This window comes from Poecilia reticulata, chromosome 5 (assembly GCF_904066995.2).
Source record: "Poecilia reticulata chromosome 5, P_reticulata-male-v2, whole genome shotgun sequence".
NCBI lineage: Eukaryota > Metazoa > Chordata > Actinopteri > Cyprinodontiformes > Poeciliidae > Poecilia > Poecilia reticulata.
In genome coordinates, this window is record NC_088834.1 from 19,502,798 (window position 1) to 19,520,933 (window position 18,136).

Consider the following 18,136-nt stretch of genomic DNA (forward strand, 5'->3'; position numbering starts at 1 on the left):
TATGTTGCTTGCTGTAAACGTTTCTGCAGCTCTTGTTGCTATAAAGTGATGTAAACTGTCATTAACATCGACTTCTCCCCAGTACGCAACTCCTACCTGCAGTTCTCAAACAGTAAACTTTGGAGATTTTATTCACTTTCTATTCCATACTCTTCATGTGTGACTATAACATAAATGCGGTCGTTGCTCAGCCGTGTTTGAAAAGCTTCATACATCGATAAAACAGGCACTCATTACCTTTTAGACGTTTCTAGCCATTCGTTGACTTAAAAATTTGATAATGAATTTAAAAAAGCTGCTTCTGTTAGGGAAACACTTGCCTTGCCAATAGCAAAACACGTTTTTTCTCTCTAAAGAAGTAGATACACTCAAATTAAAGGTTGATTTCTCTATGACGTTTTCAATGTAAGATTATGGAACTGCGGTAAAAGTTGAATTTATTTTACCACATACTTTTACCAGAAGGGCCAATAAAGTTAAAAAGGGCTGAATGTTATGGTTTATTCCTGATATAAACCATTTATACCCAACCCACTGTCATGCTGTTCTGTTTGATTGGCTCTTTCACCTTTGCTCTTGCAGTTCTCCATATCGGGCTCCAGTTCCCAGCCGTCGTAACAGGAGCACTTCACGCTGAACTTGTCCTGTTCGCAGCGCTGACTGCACTTCAGGTGCTTGGCGCAGAAGCTCTGGATCTGACACGTCTTGTTGTCGGAGCCCAGCTCCATGCCCAGCGGACAGGAGCAGATCACGCCCTCGCCGGGAGCCACCGTGCAGTTATGGCTGCAGTCGCCGTTGTTCATGGAGCACAGATCTGCACAGCGAAGTAGTGAGGCCATTAGTGTCTGAAAACGCAGAGATGCAGTACGTGATGTTCTGCTCTCAGCCCGAACGCTGTTCTTTTCTTACCGCAGAGTTTCTCATCGGAGCCATCTGGGCAGTCGTCGTGGCCATCGCAGATTTTCTCTGCAGGCAGACAGATGGTGGAGTTGCTGGCACACACGTGGTGGGAGAGCTTACACACCAGCGCTTCGCAGTTTTCCTCATCCGAGTTGTCCTCGCAGTCGCTGTCGCCGTCACAAACCCAGGCTTTGCTGATGCAGCGAGCTGCGGATAGAAGGTCGGGTTGAAGCTGAAAACTAAAACTTTACATAACCCTACTTGACATCTTTGTTCCCAGTCTGCCCCACCGGAGTCTCTGCAACCAAACTTGACAGCTGGATCACACATGGGTGTGACGCCCTCGCAGTTCTTCTCATCGCTCATGTCCATGCAGTCGGTGTCTCCGTCACAGCGCCAACGCAGCGGGATGCACAGGCCGTCCATCCGACACTGAAACTCATCGGTGTGACAACCACCGGGTGGACGTGTGGCTGTGGGGGAACAAAAAGTTTGTTTTCAGTGATGAGCGCAAAACAAAGTCCAAAATCATGAGGCAGAAAGGCAGCAAGAAGACTGACTAAAACAGAACATGTTTTAGTCAGTCTGTTTCTTCTCCTGTTGCTTTGGAAAGAAGCTAAATGATGACCATACAGTTCATTTATGAGCTTCTACATGCACGAGTCAGTCAAGCAAAATAAATTAAACAAAGTGTTTTTGTTGTTTAGCCATGACAGCATGGAAGATGAAAGCTGAGCAAAAAGAGGTGGAAAAAAAGTCTAAACACTTAAAAAAATAGTCAAAATGACTAATTTTGAGATGTCAAAATAAAATGTAAAAAAAAAAGTTTAAACATCACGAAAACCCAAAATGACATGGAATAATGTCAAAATATTAAGAAAAACTTACATGAAAAAACAATATCAAGAAAAAATGCAAAATGTTTAAAATAATGTTAATGGCCGGGGGAAAAAAACTCGCATTACTTTAACAAAAACAAAAATCTATTGACAAGGAAAAAAAGGTAAAGACAGGACAGATACGACTGAACAAAACTTTGAGCCTAATTGGCTTAGACTGGTGACTAGCTTGTCTGATACTGAAAAATCCAATTTTGTCCTGTTCATTGAACGCAGCATACCTTAACACATCAGCAACAGAACAACTCTTTGGTGAAAAAGTTATGCTATGTGCAGAAGACTTGAAGTTAGCAATTTTCAGTATCAGATGTTTAAAATTAAATCAAAGGCAACACAAATATGAACAATTAAAAACTATTTTTTACAAAGCTATTTTTTCTGACGTGGAAACGTACAGGTGAGAAGAGAACAAGAGAGATAGAGACTTCAGCTGATAACAAGAAGGCTGAGTGTTTTACAGCAAAGCTGTTTTATTTTAGCCCATTGAGCTTTTAACTTCTGTCTTTCATGAAACACAAACAGAAAAGTGTCAACTTTTTGGACATCTCAGGGTAATTGCTTAGAGTCTATATTTTCAAACAAGTACACATAGAGAAAAATGTAGTAATGAAATCCCTGATAACTCTGACGACTGCTAATATAAGATGACAATTGAAAGTGTTAAGTCCATTATCCCTCAGTCTTTTTTTCAAATAATAAACCCTCCTTTTACAGCAATTGCTTTAACACAAAGCTGTTGTTTCTTAGGTTTTTAATACTTGTCTAACATTTATTACTCTCTACTGTAAAGGAAGCTCTGATCATCCTTAAACGCTGCATCAGACCATACGAGCCAGAATGTTACATTACATAGACAACTGACTTATATGTTACAAAGTAGGACATCGGAGTGCTGCAAGAACAAGCTAATCCTTTGTAACTCTCTCTAAAACAAGTGAACCGTGAGCAAATGAAATGGACCGTGAGCAGATCAGCAGATAGAGACACAGACCCGTGTTAGTGCAGTTGGCATGGGTCTCGTCGCTGTAGTCCCCACAGTCGTTATCGCCGTCGCACGTCCAGTAATCTGGGATGCAGCGGCCGCTGTTACACTTGAACTGAGTGCTGGAGCAGGAGTGCCGGCACCCAGCCTCATCGCTGTTGTCCCCACAGTCGTTATCTGGGAAACAAACACAGCAAGTCGCTTCGGAATCAAATGAGGCTACAAGAACAACAGATCATTTAACACGTGGAAGTGAAAACAAACAATGCAGAATGTGAAAGATGAGACTTTAAAGTGATGACAGAAACTGCATAGATCAGAATAGGCACCATTAAGAAAATGTACACAGTGATGACAGATTGAGCTCTGCAGCATAAAAATAGCTTTTTAAACCACTGAGTTTTAAAGTCTTATGGGAGAAAAAAACAACTATTTACAACTGATGCGCACAAATTTGATAGAGTCATTGATCAAATTTGTGTGTAGCACATCAACAAAAAAAAATCAATGAAAAGAGGCAGCAGTTTAAGTTTCTGTTGGCTTCACAAACACCTCAGCTTGAGGCTGAACCTCAGTTAGAAAAGCGTCCCTGACTCTCTCTCTAAGCCTTTACTGGTCAGTCTGAAAGCTTCGGCTAGCATCATCACCGTGTTGGTGCATTCTGATCTATGCACTAACCGGTCAGCTTTGGACAATTCAACTCATCAGAGCCGTCGTCACAATCCTTTTCTGAAAGACAGAACCAACGGAAGACAGCACAGTGGGCGAACAGCACGACAGAGGACAACACAAACCAAAATACACAAATGTACGGAATGCACAACATGACATAAAGCACAAGAAATAAAGGCCTGGTGATGAAACATGCATGGCAAACTGTGACAAAGGGAGCTAGGGAGCTGCTACAGTGCAAACGCAACAAAGAGTAGACACTAACCATTATCGCAGCGCCAGTTGATGTTGATGCAACGCCCGTTGTTGCAGGTAAACTGCGTGAGGGGGAAGCAGGTGGGGTAGGCTGCAGAAATCAAAAGCCATTAGACTTTATACCGTTAAAGATCCATTCAAATATTAAAACACTCTTTAGAGTCATCGAAATAGGGTCAAAGGGCATGAATACTATATAATAGTATTCATGCCCTTTGACCCGTTTTGTTAAGTCACAGCCACAAACTTTACTGGATTTTATATAATATACAGTAAGTAAAACAATGAAAGCATCCCCAAAGCGTGATTCTGCCACCACCAAAGCACCGCATAACAATACGAGACGTCAACCAACCACACGATGCAGGTTCATCTGACCGATCGCCACAGTCATCGTCCAGGTCGCACATCCAGGAAGCGGGGATGCAGCGCCCGCTGTGACAGGAGAACTGGTTGGGCGGGCAGGTCCGAGCTGAAATGCAAAGAGGCAGAAGTTGTGTCCAGTGTGGTGAAAACTGAAGAAGGAAATGCTTATAATAGCTCTGCGAAGCGTGCTGGGCGCACCTGAGCAGGTGGTGTTGGATTCGTCCTCGCCATTGCCACAGTCGTTGTCCCCGTCGCACAGCCAGCGCAGAGGGATGCAGCGGTTGTTCTTGCACTTGAACCTGTCAGCAGGGCAGGTGTGCTGGTCTGGAGAGACAAAATGAAAGGAAATAGGCTTCTTTTAAGATCACTGCTACAGTCTGTGAGGAAACAAAGCTTTCCCAGATCCGCAGACATTGCTTTATTCCTCCTTGCACAGCAGCACACACCATGCACCCCTTTGCTTGTTAGGACCTGACGTGTGTTGACTCACGGCATAACTCTAGAGTCTCATCGCTGTTGTCCAGACAGTCGTTGTCCCCGTCGCATTTCCAGCGCTCCTGGATGCAGCGATTGTTCTTGCAGGCAAACTCCCCTGGCTGGCATTGAGGAGGGGGCACATAAGACGGGTTGGCTGGGAAAAAAGGAGAAACAGTAAGTAAAACATTGCCAGGGTGCAGTTTTGCATTCTATCCATTAGAAAAATAGTGGAAGTAAAAAATTTCATCCATATCCATTTGTCAAACTTGCCACAAACCAGTTGCTGTGCTGTAATTGCAAATAAATCATCATACAGACGGGGAACACTTGGACTTTCACAGTTATTCTGTTGAATACCGTCACAAAGAACATCGTATTTTATTCTTTTACAATATGCAGCTGTCATTGTTGTATATTGTGCATTCAACTCTGAGCAAACAGTCCTAATCATTGTCTTATTTTCACCCTGCAGTTGAGCAAAGCACTCTTTAAGCCCTCGCACAATCACAGATGTTTGTGCCAATACCGGACATACAACATCGACCCACCAATATATTAAAATGTCAAATCATTGTGCTGTGAAAAAATTAGACCATAATAAATCACTTCAGAATCTTTTGTGTTGCATAACCTGTACGTTTCATTCGTAGAGCACACTTAAAATATTTTAAGGACAATATTAAAATACATGCAGACCATGTGGTTGTGCTCAGAAATAACCACCGTTTCAAGAATCCTGTTCAATGATATAGGAGTCAGTACGTACCTACCATTACCTTAAGAATCCTTTATTAACCTAAATAAAGTTCAGCTGTTCCCATTTGTTTTTTTGCCTCACATTTTCTTAGTTGCATCTTTAAGCCAAAGTCATGTACTGCATCAGCCTTCTGAAGCATCTTAATGCGGAGCGGAGGTGTTACATATGGGCCATGCGGACATCATCAGAATTGGGGGGTGCAAAAGAGCAGGCTAAAAAATATAACTTTTTGTTGTCCCAGTTGAATTTGAAGTTTTCTACGGCTTTTATTCATGCATAGTTTGTAGAGAGTTGCTGCCACCTCTCTATGGCATCTTTCAGCATGACAACAACAAACAAAAGCATAGATCCAGATCAAGCACAGAACTGCTTCACCAGAAGAAGATCAGAATTTTTATCCATACACAACCCAGACCTGGACTTGATGGTCTGGAAAAGGCTGCGCACAGGAGAGGCCCTGATAGATTTTAGACTTTTTTTTTTTTAAAGCAGGGTGGGTCATTGTTGCCACATCAAGATGTGCCTTACTCATCCACTTTGACGCAAAAAGACTAAATGCTGTACTAAATCAAGGCGTGCTTTAACAAAGTTTTTTTTTTTTTTAATAAGCATGTGCACACACTTGTACACACATATTTAGTTGTGCTTAAGTTTTATTTCAATTGAGTTGTAGAGACACAAGTTGCACTCAAGGGGGTATAAAGCACTGGACTAATTTATCACATTATTTTACATGACAAAACCTTCCTTTTAGTAACTTTTGTACCTTTACAACTGGTGTTGTCAGCCGGGTCCAGTATTTGGTCTTCTGCACAGGCACATTGTCTGCCATCTGGTATGGCCAGACACAGACTGCTGCAGCCACCGTTGTACACACGACATGCATTAGTACCTGCAGAACAATGGATATAAATAAAGCAGCGACTCAACAGCATAAAGTTAACGCTACATGCCACATCTAATGTCCAGCACCTTGCTGCTGCTGAGCGTCGTACATCCGGATCTCAAAGATGGGCGGGCGCTCGTTACGAAGCAGCGTGGCGGTGCCGGTGGTGGTGTCCAGTTTGTAAATGCTGCCGCTTCGGTACTCGTTCCAGAACAAGAAGTGGCTATAATGGCACAGACCGAAGGCGTGGTTCAGTTCTTGACCTTCATACACCGTCTGATGGCAGACAAGAAGCCAGAGGGGAATTCATGTTTAATGGTGGCAAAAGCTTCATACAACAATCTCTTTTACAGAAAGAACATATCAAGGTTTATCAAGAAAAAGCAGTAACTTAAGCTTGCACCAATGCAAGATAAGCATTGGTGCTTATCTTGCTACTTACTATTAGTGCGTCAAGCTAATTTAAGTTTGTCTTAAACATCAGGAAACTAAGTGTTTTTATGTCAAGTCCTGTTTAGATGATTTTGTATGGAGAGTCAATACTGGGATAAAGTGTGTAAAATGTAATCTGTTGTACTGCACCAGTGGAAAGTCCTTTTTTTCACCATAGCAACACTCATTTTTCTGTTTGTTTTGTAAACACAAAGATCGTCCGGCCATCTTGTGATGAAACTTCAAAGTTCTGCTTTCTTTCTATTAACTTCCTCAAGAGTTTAAATAGCTAAATCAGTCAAATTAATCAGAAGTGAGGTCATGCTTTAGACAGTTTGAACTACTTACAACATACTGTGTAGCAAGTTGAGTGAATTTTCATCAGTGCAGACTGAGTGTCTGCATAGCATAGGATGAGATTAAGAAATGATCTAGGATAATGACTGTAACATTTCAGTGTCGTTTATGTGAGCTACATGTGTTATACTCTAATGCCACAATCATTTTCAGTGTGTACAAAGTGAACCATCTGTCTCAGTTAGAGATTAAATTACATCTGTTACAATATTACCTCCAATGAAAGACCAGAACTTTTCTGAGCAAGTTTTTTTGTTTCAAATGTCTATATTCACTAACCACCATGTTAACAAACAGATCAGTATTTACATGGTACTGAAGTAGCATTTTAAAAAGATATTAAGTAAACGTTACCAAATTTTTAAAATTAATTTATAGAATATTAATCATCTGCTTCTTGGTTATTTATTTTAAATGTATTAAAATTTGCCCAACAAAGCTACAAACACCTTAAACCACTGGGTTTGCAGAACAATTCTGATTATTTCAGCTCCCATGTTTGTTGGTCTTTTGGAACATAATCCTGGTTTTGATCTGACTGAGCGTCGCTGTTAGAACATTCTGACGCCGTGGCGGTCAGACCTTTCGCCCGGAGTTGTTGAGGTAGACCATCTCGATCCGGTCGTAGTAGGCGTCCACCCAGTAGAGCATGCCCTGCGGGATGTCCAGACTGAGCCCGTTGGGCCACAGCACCGTTTTGCTAGTCAGGAAGACGTTTCTGTTGGAGCCATCCATCCAGGCCCGCTCAATTTTGCCTCTTTTGCTTTCTTTGGGGTCCTCCTCCCAGTCTGTCCAATACATCCACCTGATGAAGCACAACAGCATCAGTCATTGATTGATTGATTGATTGACATACAATATTTATCTGGTCTTTTTTAAAGAGTTTCAAACATATGTAGAGTTTTAGAAAAATCTCCAGACCACCCAATGGGGATGATTACACAGCGCAAACTTGCAAAATAATAAATCATTATTTATCCTCAATTAGTTAATTAATCCAGGACTTGTCAATCAAGTCACTGATGTACAAAAAAACAGGCTGCAAGCAATTAACTAGGTCTGAAAACACCTCAGCTCCTGGGAACATGGCAGGTATAACCATTAAAATTTCATTTTTCTTTCTTCCGTCTCTCCTTCTCATCCTTTCAGCGAACCTCCCCCCACCTCTTTCCTCTTTCTGAGCCTGATGGATTATGTGCATTAGTGGAAGCGAGGGCCTTTCTCCTGGGAGGTGTGCGGACACACATCACGCTGTCACTACCAATCTAAACAGCGTGTTTGCAAATGTATGATTTTAAAAAGAAAACCGGTAACTTTTTAGCGATAAGACACAAAGATTGAGTGCGACTCGATCCGGTGAGCGATAGAAACGCCTGCATGTGGATCATCTGGTGGAGGAAATCCATGAGTAGTAATCAAGGGGGGGACATCAAAATGCATCGTAACGACAGCCAGAAACACAGATTGAAAGCATGACAAATGCGTCTCCGTGGGATATAAAGACGAGATAAACAACAAGATGAATAATAGAAATCTTTTTTTGTAGATGGAGCGTGAGTTAGCTCATGATCCATACAGATGAAACAACCGCAGCTCTGGATTGAAGTTCTTTTAGTCAAACAAAAACATCAAACTCCCTCCCGCCCACCTCATCTCTCTGTGTGCGTGTGTGTGTGTGTGTGTCCACCCTTACCCGTGAAGAGGATCCACCACAATGGCACGAGGATGAGTCATTTTTCCCTCGATGAGGGTTTTGCGGGTCTGCGAAGCCTTTTCCAGCCGAGCTACGCTAATGGTCTTCTTGGGCCCGTCATCTGTCCAGTACAAATTGTCGGCCATCCAGTCCACAGCAATGCCCTCCACTGTGTGGATCCCTGAAACAAACGTGAACAAACTTGAAGGTGGGTAGATATCAAGTGCTGCATTATATAATATAGCATTTCCAAAATCAGCTTCAACATTTTCTGGTTGTTTTCCTGTGTTTGCTAAAAGATTGAAGACGATGTCTTTTTCCAACTCCAATTATTATGTAATGTAAATTTACTCTCTCTGTGAAATGCAATATTCCTAAATCTAAATTCAGAAAAAGTAAAAGAACATGCGTTTTTTTAATGCGTCTTTGTAAATTACAGCCACAGCAAAAATCTTCCAATCCTCAAACACTAACACAATGTTCGCGAGACACAGTTAACCTAAAAGTGACGAAAATGTCATCGCACTGGAATAAGTCTGCCCATTAAATTTAAATATTTTTCTTCTACATGGACTGTAAAATCCTCTGGACAAATATTTCAGTCTTAACTTAGTTATACCTTCTTTCAGGATAGTGTCCCTCTCTGTCCCATCAATCTTCTGTCGCCCAATGATGTAGCTTGTGGCGTCGGCAAAGTAAATGAACTCGCTCTCTGCATGGAAGTCGAGAGCTCTGGGGTTCATCAGGTTCTCGATCGGGATCATGTACTCGTCTGGCACCTTAGCCTTTATATCCATCCCCCTGATGACACCCGGGCGGCCTTTACCGTAGACCAGGAAGAGTTCGTGTTCAGGCTCTGCAGCAAAACAAGACAAACGCGGCTTAAAACTGACACTGTTATTTATCTGACACCAAATGTAAAAAAGCAGTAGTTTCCCCCAGAATCTTCATAACACAAATGAACTAAAAGTTAATATTTGCAAGCAGTGCCAAATTGGAAAGATAATGGGTTGCCCTTGGTTAAATCAGTTCTGTGGGTTTAGGAGTAGGCAGATTAATAAAGCTGCTAATGCTGCATGAAAAACTAAAACATCTTTCTGAACACAGCCAACAGCTCCAAGTGGAAATTAAAGCTAATTCTGTTCTTTCAACAGAGAGCCTGTAAACAACCTTCATCCAAGCTCAACGTTGTTTTGTGTTAGCAAAGCTGATTTTCAACGGATCCATAGTTTGTATTTCATTCTGAGCTGAAACCTACGTATTTGCCTACATGCTAAAATATCATAAGTCCTTCGAGCCCCCAAAGATCTGCTGAACAGCATTAGTTATATAATACTTGGAAAACAAATAAATACATTACAGCCCCGTTGATGTGAGAAATAAATGCTGATAGATTTTAAACTTGAGGACATGTGGACATTTATTTGTCCTCCACTATTTTTAGCAGCCATATTATGGACTTTAAAAGAAAAAATATTTTTGTCTGAAGATGTTTTGTGTCTTCTGAACTATTTGTGTATTCATTTGACCATATGGTTTTTATCATTATCTTGCTGAATAACTACATGAGGACATATTTTCAGATTTCTTGCAGAACCAACACGATTTGAATTCAACGTTTCTTGGTATATCTAAGATTTCAGCAAGGATTAAAGTGCCTTTAGAAGAGAAACAGGCCCGCAGCATTATGTTTCAATTATTTCTTAATGAGGGATTTTCCCCACTAAACAAATGTTCTCAAATTAAAGGATAGGTTTTTGGGGGTTTTCAGTGTGAGATTATGCAGCTGCAATAAAAATCAGCTTATTTTTTATAGAGGGATTTTTTTTTTCTACATCTTCACCAGGTGGACCAATAAGAGAGAAGAGGACTGTACAAAGGGATTCTACACATTTTTAAGTCTTTCCATTCTTTTCTCAGTTCAGTGTTGCATAGCTGTCAGTCTTTTAAATTTCTTTAAAGCATAGAATTATTCAGCATAAAATACTACAACTAGGGAGGAAAGAAGTGAGGAAGTAAGTAATAGGTTGAAACGAGAGACAAGAAGGGTAAGACAAAATGACAAAAAAAGGAAAAGAATGAAGGAAAGAAAACAACAAATAATAAAGTGGAAAAATGAATGACAAAGGAAGAACGAAGGAATGAAGGACAAGGAAAAAGGAAGGGGAGGAAGGAGGAGACGATTTTTAGACATTGGAAGAGTGAGTAAAGTCTAATACTTGGGAGGAAAAAAATGCAATTACCTAAGATAATTTAGTTATAATCCCAAATATATAAAGATATTGGATTACTTTAACTTTTCCAAAATTTCAGCTAAAATGCTGAACTGAAACTACAGCAAAACTAAGAACTTCTCATCAGAGTATCTGTAGGAAACGACTCGACTGCTCCTCAAGCCTCGCAGCATCAGAATGAGGGCATTCTGGGTAAAAGCCTGAGTCAGCAGACAGTTAAGTGATTGTTGACTTTAACTCAACCTCTGACTTACTCAAACTGGAGCCTCACTTACTCTTGCAGGACTTCCCATCGCTGCCTAGACTGAATCCAGAGCGACAGCGGCACGTCCGGGTCTTGTGTCCGTTTCCAAGGAGACAGAGGTCGGAGCAGCCTCCGGCCTTCCCAAGCTGATCCACCTCGCACGCGTGGCTGCGCACTGGAAACCAGGGGATGGCGAAATAAAACGTGAGGGGCTGTTGTAGTGGATAACAACTGACAAAATATGTGGCAGCGTTAGCGTTCACGAGCACCTGGAGGCTGACGTCTCTGGTGGTAGACATGCAGAGCGCCCCCTTTGTCCACTCTGGTCACCACTTGGTAGTCTGTGCTGTTGAAGCGGTTGATCCTGATCACACTGGTCTTAGGCTGCATGTTGGCATTGTCTGAGTTGGTGGCGTACAGATAGTTTTCAAACACTGTCAACCCGTACAGATGCTCAATCTAAAAAAGATATAAGAAAAAACAGAGCACGATGTGATGGCACTTAGTGGAAATCACTAAATAAAGCTTTATTTAAGCCCTATATTTATAGATTAATAACAGCAGAAGTTCAATCTACTTAGCAGTGGAATCACCTCAATGTGAAGGGTTGATTAGATTTATAACACAAGATTAACAAATACTCTCATACAATAATTGTTCTGTAAGCCTGTCAAAGGAGTTAATTAAAGTTAATCTGCAGGTCAAATGAAAAAAGAAAAATCTTCTCTGAAGTGAGAAGATTGGTTTGAAGCAAAGCAAAGTGACATCATGCTAAATATTGAAAAGATACACGTTTCTCTTTTACACTGATCTATAGTTCTCTGATTAATTAAAAGAAGAATACTTTCATTGTACAGGTAGAAATCTGATATAAAAATAAACTTCCAGGTATTCATTTTGAGGTCACATTAACACAAAAGTCTCTATTTATTTACTTAGTGACCTCTGACCTCAGCACTGGATTTCATATGGGTGGGGGGGCTAGGTGTAGACTTTTCACACTCTTACTTGCAGAGGTGTTGAAAACCATGCGTCATTTTCCCTCCACTTCATAATTGTGCCTCCTTGTGTTGGTGCATCAGACAACAAAACACTTTGAAGTTTGTGTTTGTAATGTGACAAAATGTGAAAAGCCTCAGTGAGTATTTTTGCAAGTCGCTGTATGTTCTGCCAAAATGAGTCGTATGAAAACAACGACAGACAAAAGCCTCTAGTGTTTGTTTGTTTGTGTCAGTCAGAACAGGAAAGCTGTTAATGTCTTTAAGAGCCACTGTGCATCAGCAGTGCAGCTGCATTAGCAGCGTCAGCACCGGACATCGTTATTCAGCCTGTATAATGAAAAGGCAAATGACCCAGATCTTCCCTCTGCTCATAATTCACTTGCCAAGAGCCCATTACAGGAGTACGCAGGGGTAATATTTGAAGTATTAAAAGACATATGGGGAACTCTAAGAGATACTGGATGGTTTTTTTTGAAGCTCATAATGAATTGCAAAAGCAAATATTCAAGAGCGATAATCTCCTGGTCTCACCAGCAGCCCCTGGATGATGGTGTGCCTGTTCTTGCCCTCGTAGTCCACCACCTCGATGTAGTCCAGGTAGGCGTCGGCCCAGTACACCAGCCTGCTGACCAGGTCCAGCGTGATGCCGTGGGGGAACACGATCTTGCTGTCGACGAGCTTGGTGCGGTTCTGGCCGTCCATGTCGCAGCGCTCCACTTTGGGGATCTGACCGTAATCTGTGAAGAACACCTTCCTGCAGAAAGAAAACCGTCACAGGCTGAGCGAGGACAGAAAGACGTACAGACAAACGGACACTGAATACGATATCGACGTAGCTGTACAAAAGAGAAACATACAAAAGGAAACAGACGACTTTACTTTTGAAGTATGTATGAGTTATTTAGCTGGATGTTCATTCCAATAAAATTGTCAGATTTGTTAATATGATTCTGATCTGAATCCTAGCAAGTCTGTATTCTGGTGGGACCTTTTATTATTATGATATGTGAGGTCTTTAATTGTTTATTTCCACTGCTCTCTTTTAAAAGAAGAATTATTCTGCAACAACTTCAGTGATTTTGTTCCCCCTCAAACTCTGACAGGGTCATAGTTATGCACACCAGCTGAAATATATTCACACATCATATTTTGTTAAATGCACCTCAATCACTCACTGTTTTATAATCATTGTTTAGTTTCTGGACTAACTCTGTCTGGAGAGTGAACCAGTTTTCTTGTCTGAATCAGTGGAGTTGAATTGGTTCCCCAGCACCGACCTGCTATTAAAGTCCAGAGTGGAGGTCAGTGCCACTCTAGAAAATTAAGATCTACAAGTTGTATCTATTACAAAACCAGTTTTTATGTATGTTTGTAGTCGCTGTCCTCTTGAGATGCCCAATTGTTTGAAGCATTTGACTTTATGTGATCAAATTAAAGTTGAAGCTCTTCATCATTAGCACTAAATGTAAGACACAGGATGATGCTGCCACCACTGCGCTCGTCCACTTGTCCAGTTTCCTTGGGTTTTCAAAGCCTCCCCTTGCTTTATGACACTGTGGTCCAAAAACTTTGTCTTGGCTCACTCATTTGGGCAGATCAAAATTTTTGCAGTCTGGAATATCAATATTGATATAAGATACAAATTCACTTTATTACCATAGGAACATCTCCAGTTTATGATATTCTTGGATCATTTTCTTGGACAGGATATTGTGACATGTTTTTGTTTTAGATAATCTTCTATGAGAAGCAGTAACACATAAGAATAATTGGTACTGTGGTACTCATATTTTATTCTGAACTTTTAAAAAGTGACTTTTCCAACTTCTATAAATCTACAACTCAAATCTAAACGTGAATATCACCATTATTTTATCACTGCACCGCCATTTTTTTTATTTATTGAAGATGTATGATGTTCAAAGTTACAAATTAAATATGACATTCATCATCAAATCTTTGACTTGATTTACCAGTTCTTGCCCCCAGACGCTGAAAATGTGCTAATAAACAACATTTCTGTGTTGCATAACTAAAAAAAAAAACCTCACCAAATAAGCAATAATAAATTATTGCCAGCTTTTATGCAACTTCCCAAAATTCTCTTTTGCACGTTCACAAACACTGACTCATAGGGACTCATCTTTCCTGGAAAACCCAAAATCTCAACTTAACCTGACAGTCTTACATAAATATGCACACATTTGCTGATACAGCAGATGGAGCATTTTGTTATGAACAACAGGGTTGGAGTGAAAACATGCTTTTATGCTTAAAACCTACGCAGTCAGGGACTCATGGCTCAAACAAAACATCTGTACTTAATTACCCAACGTTCAAGTATTCAGTTACCCCTTCTAGTTCATTTTTAATAAGATGTTTCAGAGCTAATCATGTCGTAGGAAGATGGCATTAGTCCAGTCGCCTCTAACAGACTGAGTTTTCATCAAACTTTTCCTCACATGTAAAACAACCAGGATGAGGTTCACAGAGCTGGAGAAATCTAGATGTGTACTGACCCCATGTTGGGGTCCAGAGCGATGCCTTTGGGGTTGTACAGCTCCTGGTCCAGGAGGGTGACGCATGTCTGCCCGTCCTTGTCACACACAAAGATCCTGTCGTCCACGTCATCCACAAAGTAGAAGTTTCCTGTGAGCCAGTCAATGGCCATTTGTTCCACATCTGGAATAGAAAAACAGAAGAGATGAGTGGACATGAGGTGCAAGGTGACGTAGAGTCATTATTTCTAAAAACAACAGATAAGAAACAAAGCGCCTGACGTCTATCTGGAAAAATAAAAGACCATCTCTGAGGAACTGGGACTCCAGCAAACCACAGTGGAAGTCGTTATCCTCTGTTGGAGAAAACATGAAACAGTGATGAATCTTTGCAGGAGTCACCGGCCAAACAAAATGACTCCAAAAGCATATTGTGAACTCATCCAGGAAGTCATGAAAGAGCACAGTAGTGGTGGAGTGATGGTCTGTGACTTCTGTGCTTCAGGGCTTAGCACAAATGATGGGACTATGAATCCTGCTTTCTGCCAGAAAGCGTTGCAGGAGAAGCCTGAGCTTCGCAGCACTGCAGCAACTTCCCTTCTGAATGACTTAAAATGAGTTAAATGAAAGTTTGGGAGTTCCCCGTCAGAGTCCATATTAAACCTGACGTAGTGTCAGTTTGTTTTAGATAGTTATTTTATTTCCTTAATTAAATGAACTCATCATCCACATTTGCTCCTGTTGTCTTCGTCAGAAACAAGTATGACAAAAAGCAAAAGCGATCCATTGATTAAAAACGTGTTCGCAGCACTGCATTCTGAAAACTTTAAGATAGTAAACAGTTTGTTGTATATGTTGTTATTATTCCTGCTTAACAATCTTAATAATGCCTAATATCGAACTTTGACTAGGCGTCTTGCAGAAAGAGTGATCAGTGGTCTCCTTTGGTTTTTCTTTATTTTCACAATGAAACAGATCTAAATACTAAGTGAAGAACAAAACCACAAAAACAGCGTGTTTTGCCCTGTTACCTTCTTGCCTGTAAGCTCATTGATGTACAACTATGTCTTCATCAGGAAACCATTTGTTCATACAAAACAACAGACAGACTAAAACCCACCCAGGAGGAGTGAGTGGTGGAAAACTAACAAAGCCGTTTGCTTGAAAGGTCACAGAACTGAGTCATGAAGCTGCTGCTTCCTCTCCTGCAGCCCCTTGTGATCCAGGGCATCGTCTCTGGGTCAGAGTTCGCGTTCGGCCCGATCTCACTCATGTTCCTTAGAGGAGAGATCAGGAGACCTCTTCATAGCTCTGGCCATTCATGAACTCAAGTGTCATGTGCAAACAGGAGTTGACGAAAGGGATGGAGAACATCAACAACAAAGTGCTGCTTCTGTTCTCTGAATCTCCATCCCGAGACCTGAAGTCACTTTCTACGACTTCCTAAACAGTGATGTAAAGAGCAACACCAGCATACTTCTCCTCTCAGCGCCTCCATTCACACATACAACCTTCATCGGTGGTAAAACCTGAGACTAATAGATCAACATTGTGTAATACTTCATCAATCCATGGCTCCTGGTTGAAGCATCACTTAAAAATAAGTTATCTCTGCTTCGTCTTTAAAAGCAGAGTTGGCAGGGAGTTCACTAACTGGTTGCCAGTTATCCAAGCTCAGTGCTTCCATCAGCAGTAATCCTACACCTATTACTGGATGGAAGGTAAAGGCATCATTTTATAACACTTTCTCCACAACATCAATCCTCCTCTGGAGCTTTGGAAGAGTCTTTCTTGGGCAATCAGAAGCTTCTTGATGCACGTGGCTGCCCTCATTCATTCCAACACCAGTCAGACCAAACATTATATGTATGGATAATATCTCAGCGGTCCCGCTTGTGGGATTTCCATGGACTGGACTTGTTTATTTAAGTTTATTTAGATACAAGATTGGATTAAGATCAGCAATCTCCCCACTAACCCCCAAGTGGTTGTTCAACACCTGCAGTTTCTTGCTAACCGGATCATTTGCATTCCCTTCATTGCAATGAATACCAAAATACTTTCAAATTTGACCAATATTTTTTATTGCTAAATTCAGTTTAAAACATAATGAAACATTTACAATCTCGGCTTCTTGGTTTGTCACATTTTTATTTATTTTTTATTTTTGGAGACCAGCTATCCGAGGATGAAGGATGATAACACACAGGGATACCGACTCCCCACTGACTTCAAGTACATAAATAAAACTTGCAAATAACTTGTATATTATTTTTATCCGGTACTCATGCGCTCTTTTCTAGTGCCTTCCTGGGCGACTGCCCACACGGCCCATATCAAAAATCCCCACTGGGCGAAACCTATACTTTTGCATACAGTAAAGAATTTAGATGAGGTGCAAGAAAAATGTTGGGAGGAGGGCTTCACAAGCCACAAGGACTTGTATTTTCACAGCTGCTGCCAGCTCGGCTCTCCACAGAGGCTTTCTGACACACAAACGTCAGAGTCGCATTCGTAGACTTCAGACTCTTGTGTTTGCGCAAAGCTCAGTGCTGAGGACGGCGATCCAACGCGGTGGTTTGTTTTCCAGGGCGATCCAGTCCTGCGGTGTTTCAGTGGAGACCAGAGAATCCATTCCTCCGACCAGGGAAGAAACACATTATGGCAGGAAATGATGGAGCACATTTCTCAGTGCAACAGTCTGAATATAAGTGGACATTAAAGACCAATAAAACTGAGAACATCCGGTCGAGAATTCTGGGCTTTATAAAAACTCACTTTTTTTTCCTGTGCAGCTTGGGAAACATGAATATCTTCCAATATTCTGGGTTAAATTAAAGTTGCCTTAACAAAAAGTAGCAAAATAACCAAAAAAAACTGGTGAAAATGTGAAAAAAAAAAAAAGGAAAAACCCAGAAAACAGTGGGGAGTTTGGGGGGAATCGTATCTCAACTTGGAAACTTGGAAACTTGGCTACGGAGCAACAAAATTTCTGAGGTTTATGGGAATCTGGGAACTGATTGCAAGGCAGCTCTGAGTTTTTGACACATATTTCAGTTTGAATCGTTCCAGGTGCTCGGCAGATCACTCTCACTGATTAAGTAACAAAAACTAAGGCAAGGGAGAGGAAAAGGGGCGAATGTGAAAGATTAGAAAATTGCACTCGAAGTATACGGGCTCCTTTGCACACAGGTCGCCTCTTCTGCTCTGTTTGTGAACAAAAATGGCAGCGAATCAGGAAACTTTTCTGTTGCCTCTCGTCCTCGCTGCATCATCCCTCCCCTTCGCCGTCTCCCCAGAGGCGGGAATAGAGTCTGGATTCATTAAGTGCAGCTCTGTCTGTCTGAAACTATGCTATAAAGAAAGCATGGCGTAATTAAAAAAACAGAACCAGCTGCTTTCTTCACCTAGTCGTCTTCTCGGAAAACAGATCCTTTTCTGTGTTTTCGTCCTCTCTGTTCTGTCTCGTTTAAAAGGAAAAGA

At 41.2% G+C, this 18,136-nt stretch overlaps 1 protein-coding gene across 7 annotated transcripts in view; it reads right to left on the reverse strand.

The window, feature by feature from the left end:
* Positions 1-18,136, reverse strand: part of LOC103465345 (low-density lipoprotein receptor-related protein 1-like) — a 110,972-nt gene that overhangs the window by 44,242 nt on the left and 48,594 nt on the right. For 4 of the 7 annotated variants that reach the window (XM_017304763.2, XM_017304762.2, XM_008410078.3 and 1 more), the window contains exons 7-23: positions 14,675-14,837; positions 12,687-12,909; positions 11,424-11,613; positions 11,186-11,329; positions 9,296-9,532; positions 8,677-8,857; positions 7,566-7,788; positions 6,281-6,470; positions 6,075-6,200; positions 4,565-4,705; positions 4,273-4,398; positions 4,064-4,180; positions 3,719-3,799; positions 2,791-2,958; positions 1,191-1,373; positions 910-1,107; positions 569-814 (exon numbers count right to left, since the gene is read on the reverse strand). In XM_017304763.2, the coding sequence (XP_017160252.2) occupies positions 569-814; positions 910-1,107; positions 1,191-1,373; positions 2,791-2,958; positions 3,719-3,799; positions 4,064-4,180; positions 4,273-4,398; positions 4,565-4,705; positions 6,075-6,200; positions 6,281-6,470; positions 7,566-7,788; positions 8,677-8,857; positions 9,296-9,532; positions 11,186-11,329; positions 11,424-11,613; positions 12,687-12,909; positions 14,675-14,837 (2,937 nt within the window). Of the gene's footprint in view, positions 1-568; positions 815-909; positions 1,108-1,190; positions 1,374-2,790; positions 2,959-3,459; positions 3,511-3,718; positions 3,800-4,063; positions 4,181-4,272; positions 4,399-4,564; positions 4,706-6,074; positions 6,201-6,280; positions 6,471-7,565; positions 7,789-8,676; positions 8,858-9,295; positions 9,533-11,185; positions 11,330-11,423; positions 11,614-12,686; positions 12,910-14,674; positions 14,838-18,136 lie in introns of all 7 variants that reach the window. The other 3 variants (XM_008410075.3, XM_008410076.3, XM_008410074.3) reach the window with 1 other exon arrangement.